This window comes from Chiloscyllium plagiosum, chromosome 5 (genome assembly GCF_004010195.1).
Source record: "Chiloscyllium plagiosum isolate BGI_BamShark_2017 chromosome 5, ASM401019v2, whole genome shotgun sequence".
NCBI classification, from domain to species: Eukaryota; Metazoa; Chordata; class Chondrichthyes; order Orectolobiformes; family Hemiscylliidae; genus Chiloscyllium; species Chiloscyllium plagiosum.
The window spans coordinates 53,477,272-53,492,123 of record NC_057714.1 but is presented as its reverse complement, the minus strand read 5'-3'; the positions used below and the strand labels follow the sequence as shown (position 1 = coordinate 53,492,123).

At 39.5% G+C, this 14,852-nt stretch overlaps 1 protein-coding gene across 1 annotated transcript in view; it reads right to left on the bottom strand.

Annotated features, from left to right (window-relative positions):
• LOC122550249 (polycystic kidney disease protein 1-like 1) overlaps positions 1–14,852 on the bottom strand; it is a 291,308-nt gene that overhangs the window by 211,378 nt on the left and 65,078 nt on the right. Inside the window, exons 5-7 of the mRNA XM_043691004.1 lie at positions 9,240–9,398; positions 7,126–7,445; positions 490–576 (exon numbers count right to left, since the gene is read on the bottom strand). Coding sequence (XP_043546939.1) covers positions 490–576; positions 7,126–7,445; positions 9,240–9,398 — 566 coding nt within the window. The remainder of the gene's footprint in view (positions 1–489; positions 577–7,125; positions 7,446–9,239; positions 9,399–14,852) is intronic.

The following is a 14,852-nucleotide window of genomic DNA, read 5'->3' as shown; positions in this document are numbered from 1 at the left end:
TTCCTCCATGTTTTGAACCAGATAAAACCTCACTGGTGTCTCATCAAAAGCAGTGCCAGCCTTCCCATTAATTCTAATCATGATTTCATGTTAATAAGTGAAAGCAGGTCTGGTAGGACTAGTCAGTGGTGCAGGGATTTTCTGTCCTGCCTCAGAGTCCACTCACAAAAACATTTGAGAACCACTGATCGAGTAGCAAGAGCCTCAATTCCATCAAGTTTCTCTTTACCTCATTTGTAATAACACTTCAGAGAATAATTTCTGGACTGTCTTCATGCTTTGATTTCTTTTCTAAAGACACATAAAGTCGCAATTTTAACTGTGGGATACCGACTGCAAGTGCAACCCTGTGTATTAGCTTCGAAGGCCTAGCAGATTTTACCTGACTCTGTCGGAGCTTGTTGGCTTCCTGGTATCTCTGCCCAGTGGTACAAACTCGCTGCTCAGGATTGGGTTAAAACAAAAGGTATGATTTTTAGAAATGCTTACCACACTGATTGTTTTCTGTATCCAGTCGTAGACATTTGATACATTGACTGTCACTTGGTAGACACCTTCATGGTGAAAAGTATGATTCTGTGTCCAAAATGAATACATATGAATGCATTTATTACCAACCACTAAATATTACTAATCATTACCATTGCTCTACAGATATATTTGGGACCCCCAGTTTGATTCTTAGAAAATTAACCATCTGACAGTTGTTTCGATTTGATTTTCTAGCGAAATGTGAATATTAACTTGTCAGGTTTTTATTAGCTAAGCATTAAGATTAACAGACCTTAGCATCGATAGCGTCAACTGATCTGTCATAAAACTGAACATTCTGTCCTAGTGCAATGAGGGAGAAACATGTGTGCATAGAATAAATACATCAGAATAGCGGAATTTTCAAATATCAAGCCTCTCAAATGTATGAAAGGCACATTACTGCAATACCTCTTGTGCGGTTTACCATGTCAACTTTTTCAGCCTTTGCAAAGAACTTGTTCTCAACATATTTTAAAAATTTCTAACTGGCTTAGTTTCAGGAACATTTCACAACCGTAACCTGTTTTTTTTGACATCTATTTCATCTCCAATAATGGCAATGCTGTTAAACATGCACAATGTGTAAAGATTTGCCCTTAAGCAGCTTTGCAGTTCATATGATTCAGAGGTAACTTGCAGGCCAATTTATTTTTACTTGAGGCCCTCAACAGAGGTGCCTCAATATTCCATGATGGCTTGTTGAGTTGTGGGATGTTGACAAAACTTGGAAGCAGTGTTGGTCCTCTTTCTAACCTTGCATTCAATCAAGATTAGAAAAAGGCATACTCATAAGATGTGGAATACATATTTTAAAGGGTGCATGAAGCAAATTAAATTGTAACATACGCAAGAAAACTCTAAATTTATGTGCAAAAAGCATAAGTGTGTAATAAATTTGACAGCTGTTTTAAAGAGGCATCATGGACCAAATAGCATCCGCCTGCATTGAAGTATTTTAGCAAGTTAATTTGGGGGCAGCATGGTGGCTCAGTGGTTAGCACTGCTGCCTCACAGTGCCAGGGACCTGGGCTCGACTCCAGCCTCGGTAGACTGTCTGTGTGGAGGTTGCACATTTTCCCCCTGCATTGGTTTCCTCAACAGTCCAAAGGTGTGCAGGTAAGATGAACTGACCATGCTAAATTGCCGATAGTGTTAGGTGCATTAGTCGGGGGTAAATGTAGGGGAATGGGTCTGCGTGGGTTACTCTTCAGAGGGTCGGTGTGGACTTGTTGGGCCAAATGGCCTGTTTCCATACTGTAGGGAATCTAATCTAAAAAAGAGGTATTTATATGTCATGGAAAATTGTTATTTTGTCTACACAAAAATGAAATAGGAAATCACTAGTTTACAATGTGAAATTGTTTCCATTCATTAATTTCCAGATAAAACCACTGATAAAATTCATCTATTAAAAAGGATTACTATTGTCATTAATTCTTGCTCTAACAAAACAGGATCGCTACTCTGAAACAAAACTGAAATTAGTGAAAAAAATCTGCAGGTCTGGTATCATCTGTGGGGAGAAAGCAGACACCCTGAAGTGTCACTGGACATCAAACGTTAACTCTGAATGCTCTCCACAGATACTGCCAGATTTGCTGAGTTTTTCCAATAACTTCTGTTTTTGTTTCTGATTTCCAGTAGTTCTGTCAGTTTCTTTTTCTCAATTCTGAAGTTTCCACAGGGATTTTTGGATTTCCACTGATGGGAAACCTAAAACCATGAGAAAGCCAAAGGCAATACTTACCACAAATCTAACATCGTCCCTAACATACAGAGCATGAGATCTGCTTTGAACAGCATGTGGCAGTCTTACATGATGCAAAGTGTGGCTGTTTAGTACAAATGAGAACTAATGGGAGAAAGGAGCAGTCTTTCCTAATGTCTTGGAGTAAGCCAGTAAGAATGAAAAACATGACTATGTCTCATCAGAATTTATTTGCTGATATTCCCCATAATGTAACCTTATGTGGCTGATAATGAAATGTTGGCACTGGTAAATGCAAAGTTCATCCAAGTGATGAAGTTCAGTTGGCCACTGTTGCCTAGTAAATCAACCAACTGAAGCACAGGAACTCGATCTTATACTTTGGTAACAGAAGGGAGTAAAATAATTATTTTTGATGCATTTTGCAGGATTACACAGTTTATTTTTAAATAATAGTCATAGAGTTTGTATTCATTTGTTTTGGTGAACGGCACATTTCAAAGGAAGTACTGTAATTTACTTCAAAAAAAAGGAAGAATCTCCCAATGCTGTAAATCTTGAAACAATGAGAGAAAATGCTGGAAAGCACTTTGCAATTCACACAGAGTTAGTGGTGAGGGAGACAATTAATAGGTTGAATATTTATCCTAAAACAAGGGTAGATTTGGGTCAGATAGAAACTGTTAAATATCTGAAAAATGTAATTGCTGACATAAAACCTGCTTTCAATTCAACCATATCCAGCTTTAAGTTAGGCCTGAAGCTGGGCAGTTGACCAATCTGATCCAAGGTGACATGATTTAATTTTATACATGATAACGAGGTTACCCAGCCACTCTTAAAGTTGAATATCTTAATGACATTCTGATGGATTTCTTCTTACTGAGGCTCCAAAGAGGTGAGATCTAAGTAGATCCAGGAGGTAAGGGTTTCCACACATAACTCCTAGATCCAGTGGTTACCTATGAAGTCTCTACAAATAGGCATCCTTCCTCACAATCCACTTCCAAGAGCCTTAATTACTATCAGAATGCCTCCACGCCAAACCCTGTTTTCACCATCTCCAATCATGAGGTTATGATCGCCCCATTAGTATAACAGGCTTTGCACTACCCCCATTCCCTAACATGAGGCTTCCGATCTACCCCACTTCCCAGGAGGTATCTGATCTTCCCTCACCATCATGGCAGCACACCCCAACTCTAACTGAAGCCATACATCAATCAGAATGAAGCAAAATGAAGGTATTAATTGAACAATAATCTAATTAGCATTTGGTTTTCCTATTTAAAGAAGATTGTGCTTAACAAGAAAATATAATGGACTTAATGAAACAAACAGCTACCTTCTGTACTATTGTGGTTAGAATTAGATTAGATTCCCTAAAGTCTGGAAATAGGCCATTCAGCCCAACAAGTCCACACTGACCCTCCGAAGAGTAACCCACCCAGACCCATTCCCCTATCCTATATTTACCCCTGACTAACACTATGGGCAATTTATCATACCCAATTCACCTGATGTGCACATCTTTGCATTGTGGGGGGGAAACCGGAGCACCCAGAAGAAACCCACGCAGACACTGAGAGAATGTGCAAATTCCACAGAGCCAATTAGCCGAGGCAGGAATAGAACCCAGGTCCCTGGCGCTGTGAGGCAGCAGTGCTAACCACTGAGTCAGTATGCCACCCCATGTGACTCTGGATTCTAAATTTACAGGAAGAACATGTGAATTGATGTTTCAAATGAACGAAGTGCTTGGGGCCCAGGACCATGTTATCTAAGAGAGACTGAATGGGTAGAACTGAATCGGTAAATAGTTGAGGATGGACCATTGGTGGTATAGATATCAGATTGGCAGTGACAGAAAGGGGTATGTTGCAGATTATGAGTAAGCAGTGAGCACTAAGTAGTGTGCAATTATTTTCCTCTCATTTGATTTTAGTACAAAACATTCAACAAAAACAAAATCTATGCATAAAAATGAGCCAAGCAATTAATTAAATTTTGTAATACTTAATTTTATGAAAATGCCTTTAAAAGGCCTCTTTATAAAATAAAACCTCTATAATGCGATAATTGCAATATAATACTTTGGTGCGAATATAGCAAGAATTCTGTTCCAGTGTGACAAGCAATGGTCAATGATCAGTGTGCATATTTTTTATGGTTGCATTGATAGAGGGAAGATTATTGGGCAGAATTCCAGGAGAAACTTTTATTCAATTAGTTCTATGGGATATTAAGCATTCACCCAAATAGAATGTGAAGATGGAATCTGGACAGTTTTGATACTCAAAGAAACACACTAATTTTCAATTTGATGTAATTTATATGTTACTTCATTAAAATTATTGGATAGTTTCTTTTCAGTCCAGGAAAATATTTTAAATCATCAGCAATGAACTGCATTCTAATCTAGTTGCTCCCCTCTCTCAACTCTCATGTGCTGATACCTCATATTATGAAATAATAATCAAAATTACACACTGTATTCCATACCCGACCTAAAATGGTTTCAGACTATCCCTCGTGTCAACACTGCTTTGCTTTGTAGGGAGGGATTGTAAACCAAGCAACTCTTATAAAGGAATAACCTGGTCACTTATGCTCAGTTTGAGATTGATTAGGTCAATCAACTACTGACCTCATTATAATCTTAGTCTGACAATGGCCAAAACAGCTGAACTCCAGAGATGAGGTAAGAGTGACTGCCTTTGACATCAAGGCAGAATTTTACTTAGTGTAGCATCAAAAAGGACTAGCAGAACTGTAGTTAGTGGGAATCAGGGAAAGCTCTCCACTGGTTGATCATACCTAGTGCAAAGGAAGATGGATGTGGTTATTGAAAGTCAATTATCTCAGTCCTATGGCATCACTGCATGAGATGGGGGATGCTCACCAACAATTGCACAATGTTCAGCACCATTCCCCACTCCGCAGATACTGAAGCGATGCATGTTCAAATGCAACAAAACCTGAACAACATCCAGGCTTGGGTTGTTAAGTGGCAAGTATTAGTAGTAAGGGTATGGAATGCTTTGCCTGCAACGGTAGTAGATTCGCCAAGTTTAAGTGCATTTAAGTTGTCATTGGACAGGCATATGGACGTACATGGAATAGTGTAGGTGGGATGGGCTTCAGATTACTATGACAGGGCGGCGCAACATTGAGGGCCGAAGGGTTTGTACTGCGCTGTAATGTTCTATGTTCTATGTATACTAATTTTTACCTGAGAGAGTGGTGAAGGTAGATTTTATAGGATGCTTCTGGGTATATATTTGAAAGTGGTTAAGTTAAAAGGGCTGCAGAGATAGGGCTAGAGAGTGGTACTACCTGGGTAACTCTTTTGGGAGCGAGTACAGGATCAAGTGGCCGCCTTCTGCACTGTAAATTTCTATGATTGTACACAAGTACCAATCAATAGATCTCTCCAACAAGAGAGAATCGAGTCATCTCCTCTTGACATTCAATTGTATTGCTAAATTCCCCACTATAAACATCCTGAGGTGTACAACTGACCAAAAGTCAAACTGAAATAGCCCTATAAATACTGTGGCTAAAAGAGCAGGTCAAAGATGAGGAATCATGTATAATTCTTGTCTCTACAAATCCTGTCCATCATCAACAAAGCAGAAGTCAGGACTGTGATATAATACACCCTACTTTCCTGGATGGGTGCAGCCTCAACAACACCCAAGGAGCTAGACCCCATCCAGAACAAATCTCCCCATCCATCACCTTCAGAATTCACACCCATCACCACCAATGCTCAGTAGCAGCAGCGTGTACCATCTACCAGATCTAATGCAGTAATTCACCAAGGTTCCCTTAACAGTAGTTTCCAAACCCATGATCTCTATTACCTAGAAGGGCCAGGGCAGCAGATACATGAGGATACCACCACCTGCAAGTTCCTCTTCAAGGCTCTCACCATCCTGAGCCAGATCTACACCACTGTTCCTTCAGTGTCATTGGGTCAAAATCCTGGAATTCCCTTCCCAACAGCATCTTGGGTCACCTCAGGCACATTGCAGCAATTCAAGAAGGCATCTTACTACCACTTTCTCCAGGGCAATTAGAGAAGGCCAATAAACAATAGCCTATATTGCATGAAAAATAGTAATGTTGAAAAATGTTGCTCCTCAGGTTTTATAAGCATTGGTCTTTTTCTGCTAGATCTGAAGGAATTTTCACTTTCTAATTCAGTAAATGCACAAGGAGGTAAAAATAAATATTCATTCATTTAATTATTTAATTTAGTAACCATCATAAAATTGCAGGCTGACTTGATCTGAATTAAAAAGCTACACACTTCAATCTGTTGTAAGGAAAACCTAGTAACTATTCACAAACACAGGGCTGCAAAGGCCAGTTATTGTCCAAACAAAGCTTCTTTAGAAGTTGTCCTTCTTATTAAATGTTTTTTTTTGAATTAGAAGAACGAGGAGTGATCTCATACAAACCTGTGTAATTCAAACAGGACCAGACAGAGTAAATATAGAAAGGATATTCCTTGGGAGTCCTGAATCAGAGGTTCACAGTTCCAAAGTTACAATATAAGCCATTTAGGACTGACGTAAAGAGAATTTTCTTCACCAAGAGAGTGGTGAACCTGTGAATTCTCTGCCACAGAAAACAGTTATGGCCAAAGCAGTTAATGTTTTCAAGAAGGAGTTAGGTACGGTTCTTACGGCTAAAGGGATCAAAGGAAATTGAGAGCAGTGGGAACAGGGTATGGAGGTGGATGATCAGCCATGATTATCGTTAGTGGCAAAGCAGGCTCAAAGGATTGAGAGGCCTATTCATGCTCCAGGTTCTGCGTAATTTTAACTCATGACCTCTGGGTTGACTGGCTAATTTTTACTCTGAGGATGGCTTACCACTGTATCCAAAAGACACCCCAATTGCTGATATTCTGTGCAGTTCTGTAAACTGTGTGAGGCATATGTGCTGTTGTCATCACTGAAGTGCCAAAGGAATTTCAATTCAATTCCCATTGCAACAAAGGCCTCAAAGTTATAGTCAATTCCAAGGAAAACTTTCTCAAGGGGACTCGCTTCATCGACATCAAATGGAATACAGGATGGGATCTGCTCAGTCATTTGTACAAGCTTCAGTTCAAGAGCAATAGGAACAGGGTCCATAACCACAACACTGATGTTCTTCTTCTCCCTCGAGATTGGATTTTCTGCATGTACAGCTGAGGAATTAAAAACAGAAACTCCCAATTATGAGTGAGCAATGATTTTTCAATCTGCTACATCGCGCAAATTCAACACTTCCAAATAGAACTTGAAGACTCAGGGCTGGTATTTCAGACAGTATTTCATTTCTGGATGTGGAGTCTAGTTATAAATTTTTTGAAGTATCAAGAAATTTTTATTCCCTTGTGGGCCCCAGAAAATATTATCTGATATAAAAATTTTCTTGTGATCCCTTCATGCAAAAATACTTCGAGGAAATTACTATGACAATGTTGTGGCAACTGCGGTTTTGTTTTAGAACAAAAATACAGGAAACATCTCTCTCTAAAATGGGATTGCAATTCTTAATATTTTCTTAACCTGACTTGCACAACAACAATTTACATAATAACATGCACAGTCAGATATTTGCATCAAATTTTATAAACTGCTTTGATAAAATTCATGCCATGGAGATGTAGTATTTGGTTGCAACATTACACAAAATGTGATTAACATGAAGTTTAAGCTGCTCTTTCAGAGTTAACTACACTTGACTCAACAGAAATTATGCCTATTCACAAAATATTCACATTTTCTTCTTCAACTCATCATATGGTTCATTAAGGAGTACCAATTCTAATTGATCAATTAATGATGGGAAGATTTATTTAAAATAAATTCTCATAAAATTATTTGAAGATAAAAGGTGAGACAATTCAAACTGTTTACAGATAAAAAGACATCTGAATCCAGTTTAGATATACATTAATTGATTCTCCATCAGTATCCAACTTAGCTCAAAATATTGTACCGAAGTTTATTTCACATCAATATGAAGCTCAATACTCCGTTGGTGGTTTCAGCCATAACACTGAAGCCACAATTTGAATTCCAAAAGTTGTTAACAGGTTAAAGGTGCCTGGGTAAAGGTGAAAGTTCTAAAACCACTTTCTAATGGCAATTAGCAGAGGGATTGAATTCAAGAGTCGTGAGATGATGTTGCAGCTGTACAGGACCTTGGTAAGGCCACATTTGGAGTACTGTGCAGTTCTGGTCGCCTCACTTTAGGAAAGATGTGGAAGCTTTGGAGAGGGTGCAGAGAAGATTTACCAGGATGTTGCCTGGAATGGAGAATAGGTCGTACGAGGATAGGTTGAGAGTGCTAGGCCTTTTCTCATTGGAACGGAGAAGGATGAGGGGTGACTTGTGAGAGGTGGATAAGATGATCAGGGGAATAGATAGAGTAGACAATCAGAAACTTTTTCCCTGGGTACAACAGATTGTTACAAGGGGACATAAATTTAAGGTGAAGGGTGGAAGGTATAGGGGAGATGTCAGGGGTAGGTTCTTTACCCAGAGAGTGGTGGGGGCATGGAATGTGCTGCCTGTGGGAGTGGCAGAGTCAGAATCATTGGCGAACTTTAAGTGGCAATTGGATAAGTACATGGATGGGTGCTTAAGCTAGGACAAATGTTCGGCACAACATCATGGGCTGAAGGGCCTGTTCTGTGCTGTATTGTTCTATGTTCTATGTTCTATAAGGGATGTCTTAATCAACATTATCCAATTCTGCACATTTTTAAAAAATACAATCTTAAATAACTGGAACATGAAAACAAATTTCTAGATGAAATGAAAATTTATGAAGTAAATTTCTCCATAGATAATTCAGAATACTTAAAAACATTCTTGGAATTGAAACTGAACCAATACTCCATGAACATCAGAATTATTAAGAATTCTGATCAACTGTATTTTATTTGTTTAAACATTAACAACAGTGAGTCACATACATCTCAAGAACTTACTTATCAAATAGTTTCCAGGTTCAGTGTAGATCCAAATAGGAGATGAAGAAAAAAATCCATTGAAGGTGACAGTGGCATTCAGGATGCTATGGCCTGCACTATCCCAATGAATTTTCAAGAGCACGTAAGACAGGTCAGCTGCATTGAGAGTTCCAGTACCTGAAACAAGTCACCTGCATGAGGATGCAGTACAAGACAATCTACTTTTGGCCATACACAGGACTACCATAAGCAATACACATAACTTGACTATCTCAAATGCTCACACACTTAAAAATCATTCAACATTAATGTCATTTTGTTTTCAGCAAGGAAGGAATAAAACAGAATTGCTAGAAAATCTAAAGGATGCTCTGGAGGGCAGTGTAAGTCAGGGAGTTTTGAAACATGAGTTCAAAGAGTTGAGGAACTGTAATCAGAGAACACAGAAATGAGACAGCAGTCAGGATCAGGGAACAGTTCATAGAAACATAGAAACACAGAAAAAATACAGCGCACTACAGGCCCTTTGGCCCTCGATGTTGCGCTAATCCAAGCCCACCTAACCTACACTAGCCCACTATCCTCCATATGCGTATCCAATGCCCGTTTAAATGCCCATAAAGAGGGAGAGTCCACCAGTGCTACTGGCAGGGCATTCCATGAACTCACGATTCGCTGAGTAAAGAATCTACCCCTAACATCTGTCCTATACCTACCACCCCTTAATTTAAAGCTATGCCCCCTCGTAATAGCTGACTCCATAAGTGGAATGGTCATGTAAAGAATGACCATTTATTCAAATTCCTAAGTATTGTCAGCTCTTCTGAAAATGCAATCCTCCACAGAGCAGTTGTTAAATTTTTCCGGTGGGTCTAGACAGTCTTAGTGATTGGGTAGGAACATGGCAGATGAAATATAATGTGGAAAAATGCAAGGTCATCCACGTTGATAGGAAGGACAGATATACAAAGTATTTCTTAAATGGTGAGAGTTTGGAAAGTGCAGATATGCACAGCAAACCATTAGGAAGCTAATGGGATGTTAGCCTTTACTGCAAGAAGGTTTTAGTGCAGGAGTAGTGAAGTCCTGCTTCAATTGAATAGAAACTTGGTTAGACTGCATCTCAAGTGCTCTGTGCAGTTTTATTCTTGTTTTTTCAGAGAAGCTATCATTGCCACAGAAGAAGTCCAACCAAGGTTCAACTGATGCTTTCTAGGATGGTGGGACTGTCCTATGAAGAGAGATTGGATAAACCTGCCTCCAATCTCTAAAGTGAGAGATGAAACTTACAAAATACTTAAATATATAGATAGGGTAGATGGAAGTAAGATATTTCATCTGGCTGAGTTTTCTTGAACCAGGGTACACAATTTAAACATAAGCAGAATGCAGTTTAGGACTGAGATAAGGAGATTTTTTAAAAACTCAGATGGTAGTGAGTATTTTAAATTCTGTAGCTGGGAGGGCTGTGGTAGCTCTGTCTTTAAGTATATTTAAGGTAGAAGTCCACAAATTTTTGATTGTCAATGGTGCAAAGGGTTCTGGGGATAGTGTGGGTAAAAAGGCATTGAAGAGTTTGATCAGGCATGATCATATTAAATGGCAGATGAGGCTTGACAGGTTGAATGGTCTACCACTGTTGCTATTCTCAGGACGACAGGACAGGTTTCCATAGTCAGGGCAGGGGATGCATATGTGACTAATTATATACAACTTACATTTCTGGCTATTCCAAAGATAAGAATAGTGCATTCCAAATGTCACTATCCCCTCTCAAGGAACAAATTTTCATGAAAATTACCAAAGGCATGGATAAAGTATCCAACTGTGATTGGACATATTCCCGAAGACTTGATTACGGATGCCTTGATCATGTAATCTTGCCATATCTTGAAACAATTATTACATATATCATATAAACACTGGTTCACTGGTGGCTGTGTGCCTTTACTCCCTGCAAGCATTTGGCAAGGTTTCAGGGATTGGCAAAGGTAGACTGTGTATCCAAAAATTTCTCAACTGAACAGTTGTCATAAGAATTGTACTTTCTGATCTCATAACTCACAACAATCAGATTTGGTTAATTCTTAATAACCTCGAAGGTGATCAAAGGTTGAAATGCTCAGCAAATCGGATAGTATCTATAATCTACAAATAATTCGCCTCTTAAACAGGCACTGGAAGCTGAAGTGTTGGAATTTAAATGCAATTTCACATTCCACTTAAAAAAAAATGAAGTAGGGAAACATTTATTCAGTCAAAAAAACTCCGCCTTTCTTAAAGGATTAATAGGGTACATAAAAAGATGGTGTGTGGAGTCTAAAACTAGACATGATAAACTAAGTCATGAATGCAACAAGAAATTCTGAAGACATATCTTTATCAAACACAAGTGTTTTACAATAATGTAAAATTCATTGCTACAGGGAGTAGTTAAAAGAAAATGGTAGAATGGTGACTCAGTGGTTAGCACTGTTGCCTCACAGTGCCAGCATCCTGAGTACAATTCCAGCTTCAGATGACAGTCTCTGTGGAGTTTGCACATTCTCTCCATGTCTGTGTGAGTTACGTCCCAAAATCCAAAGATCTGCAGGTTAGGTGGACAGTGTCCAGGGATGTACTGGAGAGCTGGATTAGCCATGGGAAATGCAGAGTATTAGGGATAAGGGAATGAGTCTGGGTAGGATGCTATTTGGAGAATCAGTATGGACTTGTTGGGTGGAATACCCTGTTTCCATACTGTAGGGATTCTATTCTAATACATTGATATATTTTAAGAATAGTTTAAGCACAAAGGAGAATGGAATAAAAGGATGTAGCAGTAAGGTGTGATAAAGTACAGAGGAGCCTGGACGTATTAATACTACCATGGACTTGTTAGGTTCAATAGATTATTCCTTTGCTCCACACTTAATGCAACTCCTAATCTGTATCTGCTGGAACATTACCATAGTTACTTTCATCTCAAGCTTCAACAGTAAATAACACCTGCCTTTTACTGATCCAGCTCTGATCAAAGTTCTAATTACTGCTTTACAACCTCATGCTGAACATTCTGGGTAATGCAAGATGGAGGACAGGAAACATTTCTGACTGTAACAGCTGCTCCTCTTTTGACGTATTTTAGGTGTTGGAGGTGATTTCCTCGAATTCCAAGAGCAGCAATTACTGTTTCATATGCAACGAGAGAGAGAGAGAGAGAGATCTTAAATGTGGCCTACAGAAAATTTGTAGTAGTGAGTAGAGTAAGTTCTTTCTTGATTATGTTTTTGGAGATATGTCTCTTGATTAAACTTAAAATATAAGTCATAACTATTAATTTAACCTGGGGCAGTGTTTGTAGAGGAATAAGACGGTGTTATTATCTGGGTCTGGAGATTGTGAAGTAGCAAAAATGGCCTTTGCAGTGATGTGTACTTCTTGTTAGATGTGGTAGTTTAAAGAGAGTTTAAGGGTTACTGCGGATTATATCTGTCATAAATGTTGCTGGCTGCGAATCTTCTCAGATCGAATGGATCGGTTGGAGAGACAGTTAGAGGCAATGAGGACTTTGCAATAGCAACAGTATGTGATGGATGGCAGTTATAGGAAGGGGGGAAAGTCTCAGATACAGTCACATTGATGGGTTAACTCCAGGAAAGGTAAGAGAGGTAGGCAGCTACTGCTGGAGTCTTTTGTGGACCTACCCATTTCAAACAGGTATGCTGTTTTGGAAAATGTAGGGGGTGATGGATTCTCAGGGGAAGTTTCTGGTATTGAGACTGGCTCTAATGCAACGAAGGGTACATCGGGTTCCAAGAGATCAATTGTGTTAAGGGATTCTCTAGTTCGAGGTACAGACAGATGTTTCTGTGGCCAGCAGAGAAAAAGCAGAATGGTGTGTTGCTTCCCTGGTGCCAGGATCAGGGATGTCTCAGAGAGAGTGCAGAATGTTCTCACGGGGAGAGGGGCCAGCAAGAGGTCATTGTCCACATTGGAACCAACGACATTGGAAGGGCAAAGGTTGAGATTCTGAAGGGAGATTACAGAGAGTTAGGTAGAAATTTAAAAAGGAGGTCCTCAAGAGTAGTAATATCTGGATTACTCCCGTTGCTACGAGCTAGTGAGGGCAGGAATTGGAGCATAGAGCAGATGAATGCATGGCTGAGGAGCTGGTGTATGGAAGAAGGATTCACATTTTTGGATTATTGGAATCTCTTTTGGGGTTGAAGTGACCTGTACAAAAAGGACGGATTGCACCTAAATTGGAAGGGGACTAATATACCGGCAGGGAGATTTGCTAGAGCTGCTCGGGAGGATTTAAACTAGTGAGGTGGGTGGGTGGGACCCAGGAAGATAGTGAGGAAAGAGATCAATCTGAGACTGGTACTGTTGAGAACAGAGGTGAGTCAAACAGTCAGGGCAGGCAAGCACAAGGTAGGATTGATAAATTAAACTGCATTTATTTCAATGCAAGGGGCCTAACAGGGAAGGCAGATGAACTCAGGGCATGGTTAGGAACATGGAACTAGGATATCATAACAATTACGGAAACGTGGCTCAGGGATGGGCAGGACTGGCAGCTTAATGTTCCAGGATACAAATGCTCCAGGAAGGATAGAAAAGGAAGCAAGAGAGGAGGGGGAGTGGTATTTTTGATAAGGGATAGCATTACAGCTGTACTTAGGGAGGATAATCCCAGATATACATTCAGGGAGGTTATTTGGGTTGAACTGAGAAACAAGAAGGAGATGATCACCTTAATAGTATTGTACAGTCGACTCCCTAACAGTCAGAGAAATTGAGAAACAGATTTGTAAGGAGATCTCAGTTATCTATAAGAATGATAGGTGGTTATGGTAGGGGATTTTAATTTTCCAAACATGGAAAGGGACTGCCATAGTGTTAAGGGCTTAGATGGAGAGGAATTTGTTAAGTGTGTGCAAGACAATTTTCTGATTGAGTATGTGGATATACCTATGAGAGAAGGTGCAAAACTTGACTTGCTCTTGGGAAATAAGGCAGGGCAGGTGACTGAGGTGTCAGTGGGAGAGCACTTTGGGGCCAGCGACTATAATTCTATTAGATTTAAAATAATGATGGAAAAGGATAGAGCAGATGTAAAAGTTGAAGTTCTAAATTGGAGAAAGGCCAATTTTGACAGTATGAGGCAAGAACTTTCGAAAGCTGATTGGGGGCAGATGTTCGCAGGTAAAGGGATGGCTGGAAAATGGGAAGCTTTCAGAAATGAGATAACGAGAATCCAAAGAAAGTATATTCCTGTTAGGGTGAAAGGAAAGGCTGGAAGATATAGGGAATGCTGGATGACTAAAGAAATTGAGGGTTTGGTTAAGAAAAAGAAGGAAGCATATGTCAGATATAGACAGGATAGATCAAATTAATCCTTAGAAGAGTAGAAAGGAAGTAGGAGTATACTTAAGAGCGAAATCAGGAGGGCAAAAAGGTGATATGAGATAGCTTTGGCAAATAGAATTAAGGAGAATCCAAAGAGTTTTTACAAATACATTAAGGACAAAAGGGTAACTAGGGAGAGAATAGGGCCCCTCAAAGATCAGCAAGGTGGCCTTTGTGTGGAGCTGCAGAAAATGGGAGAGATACTAAATGAGTATTTTGCATCAGTATTTACTGTGG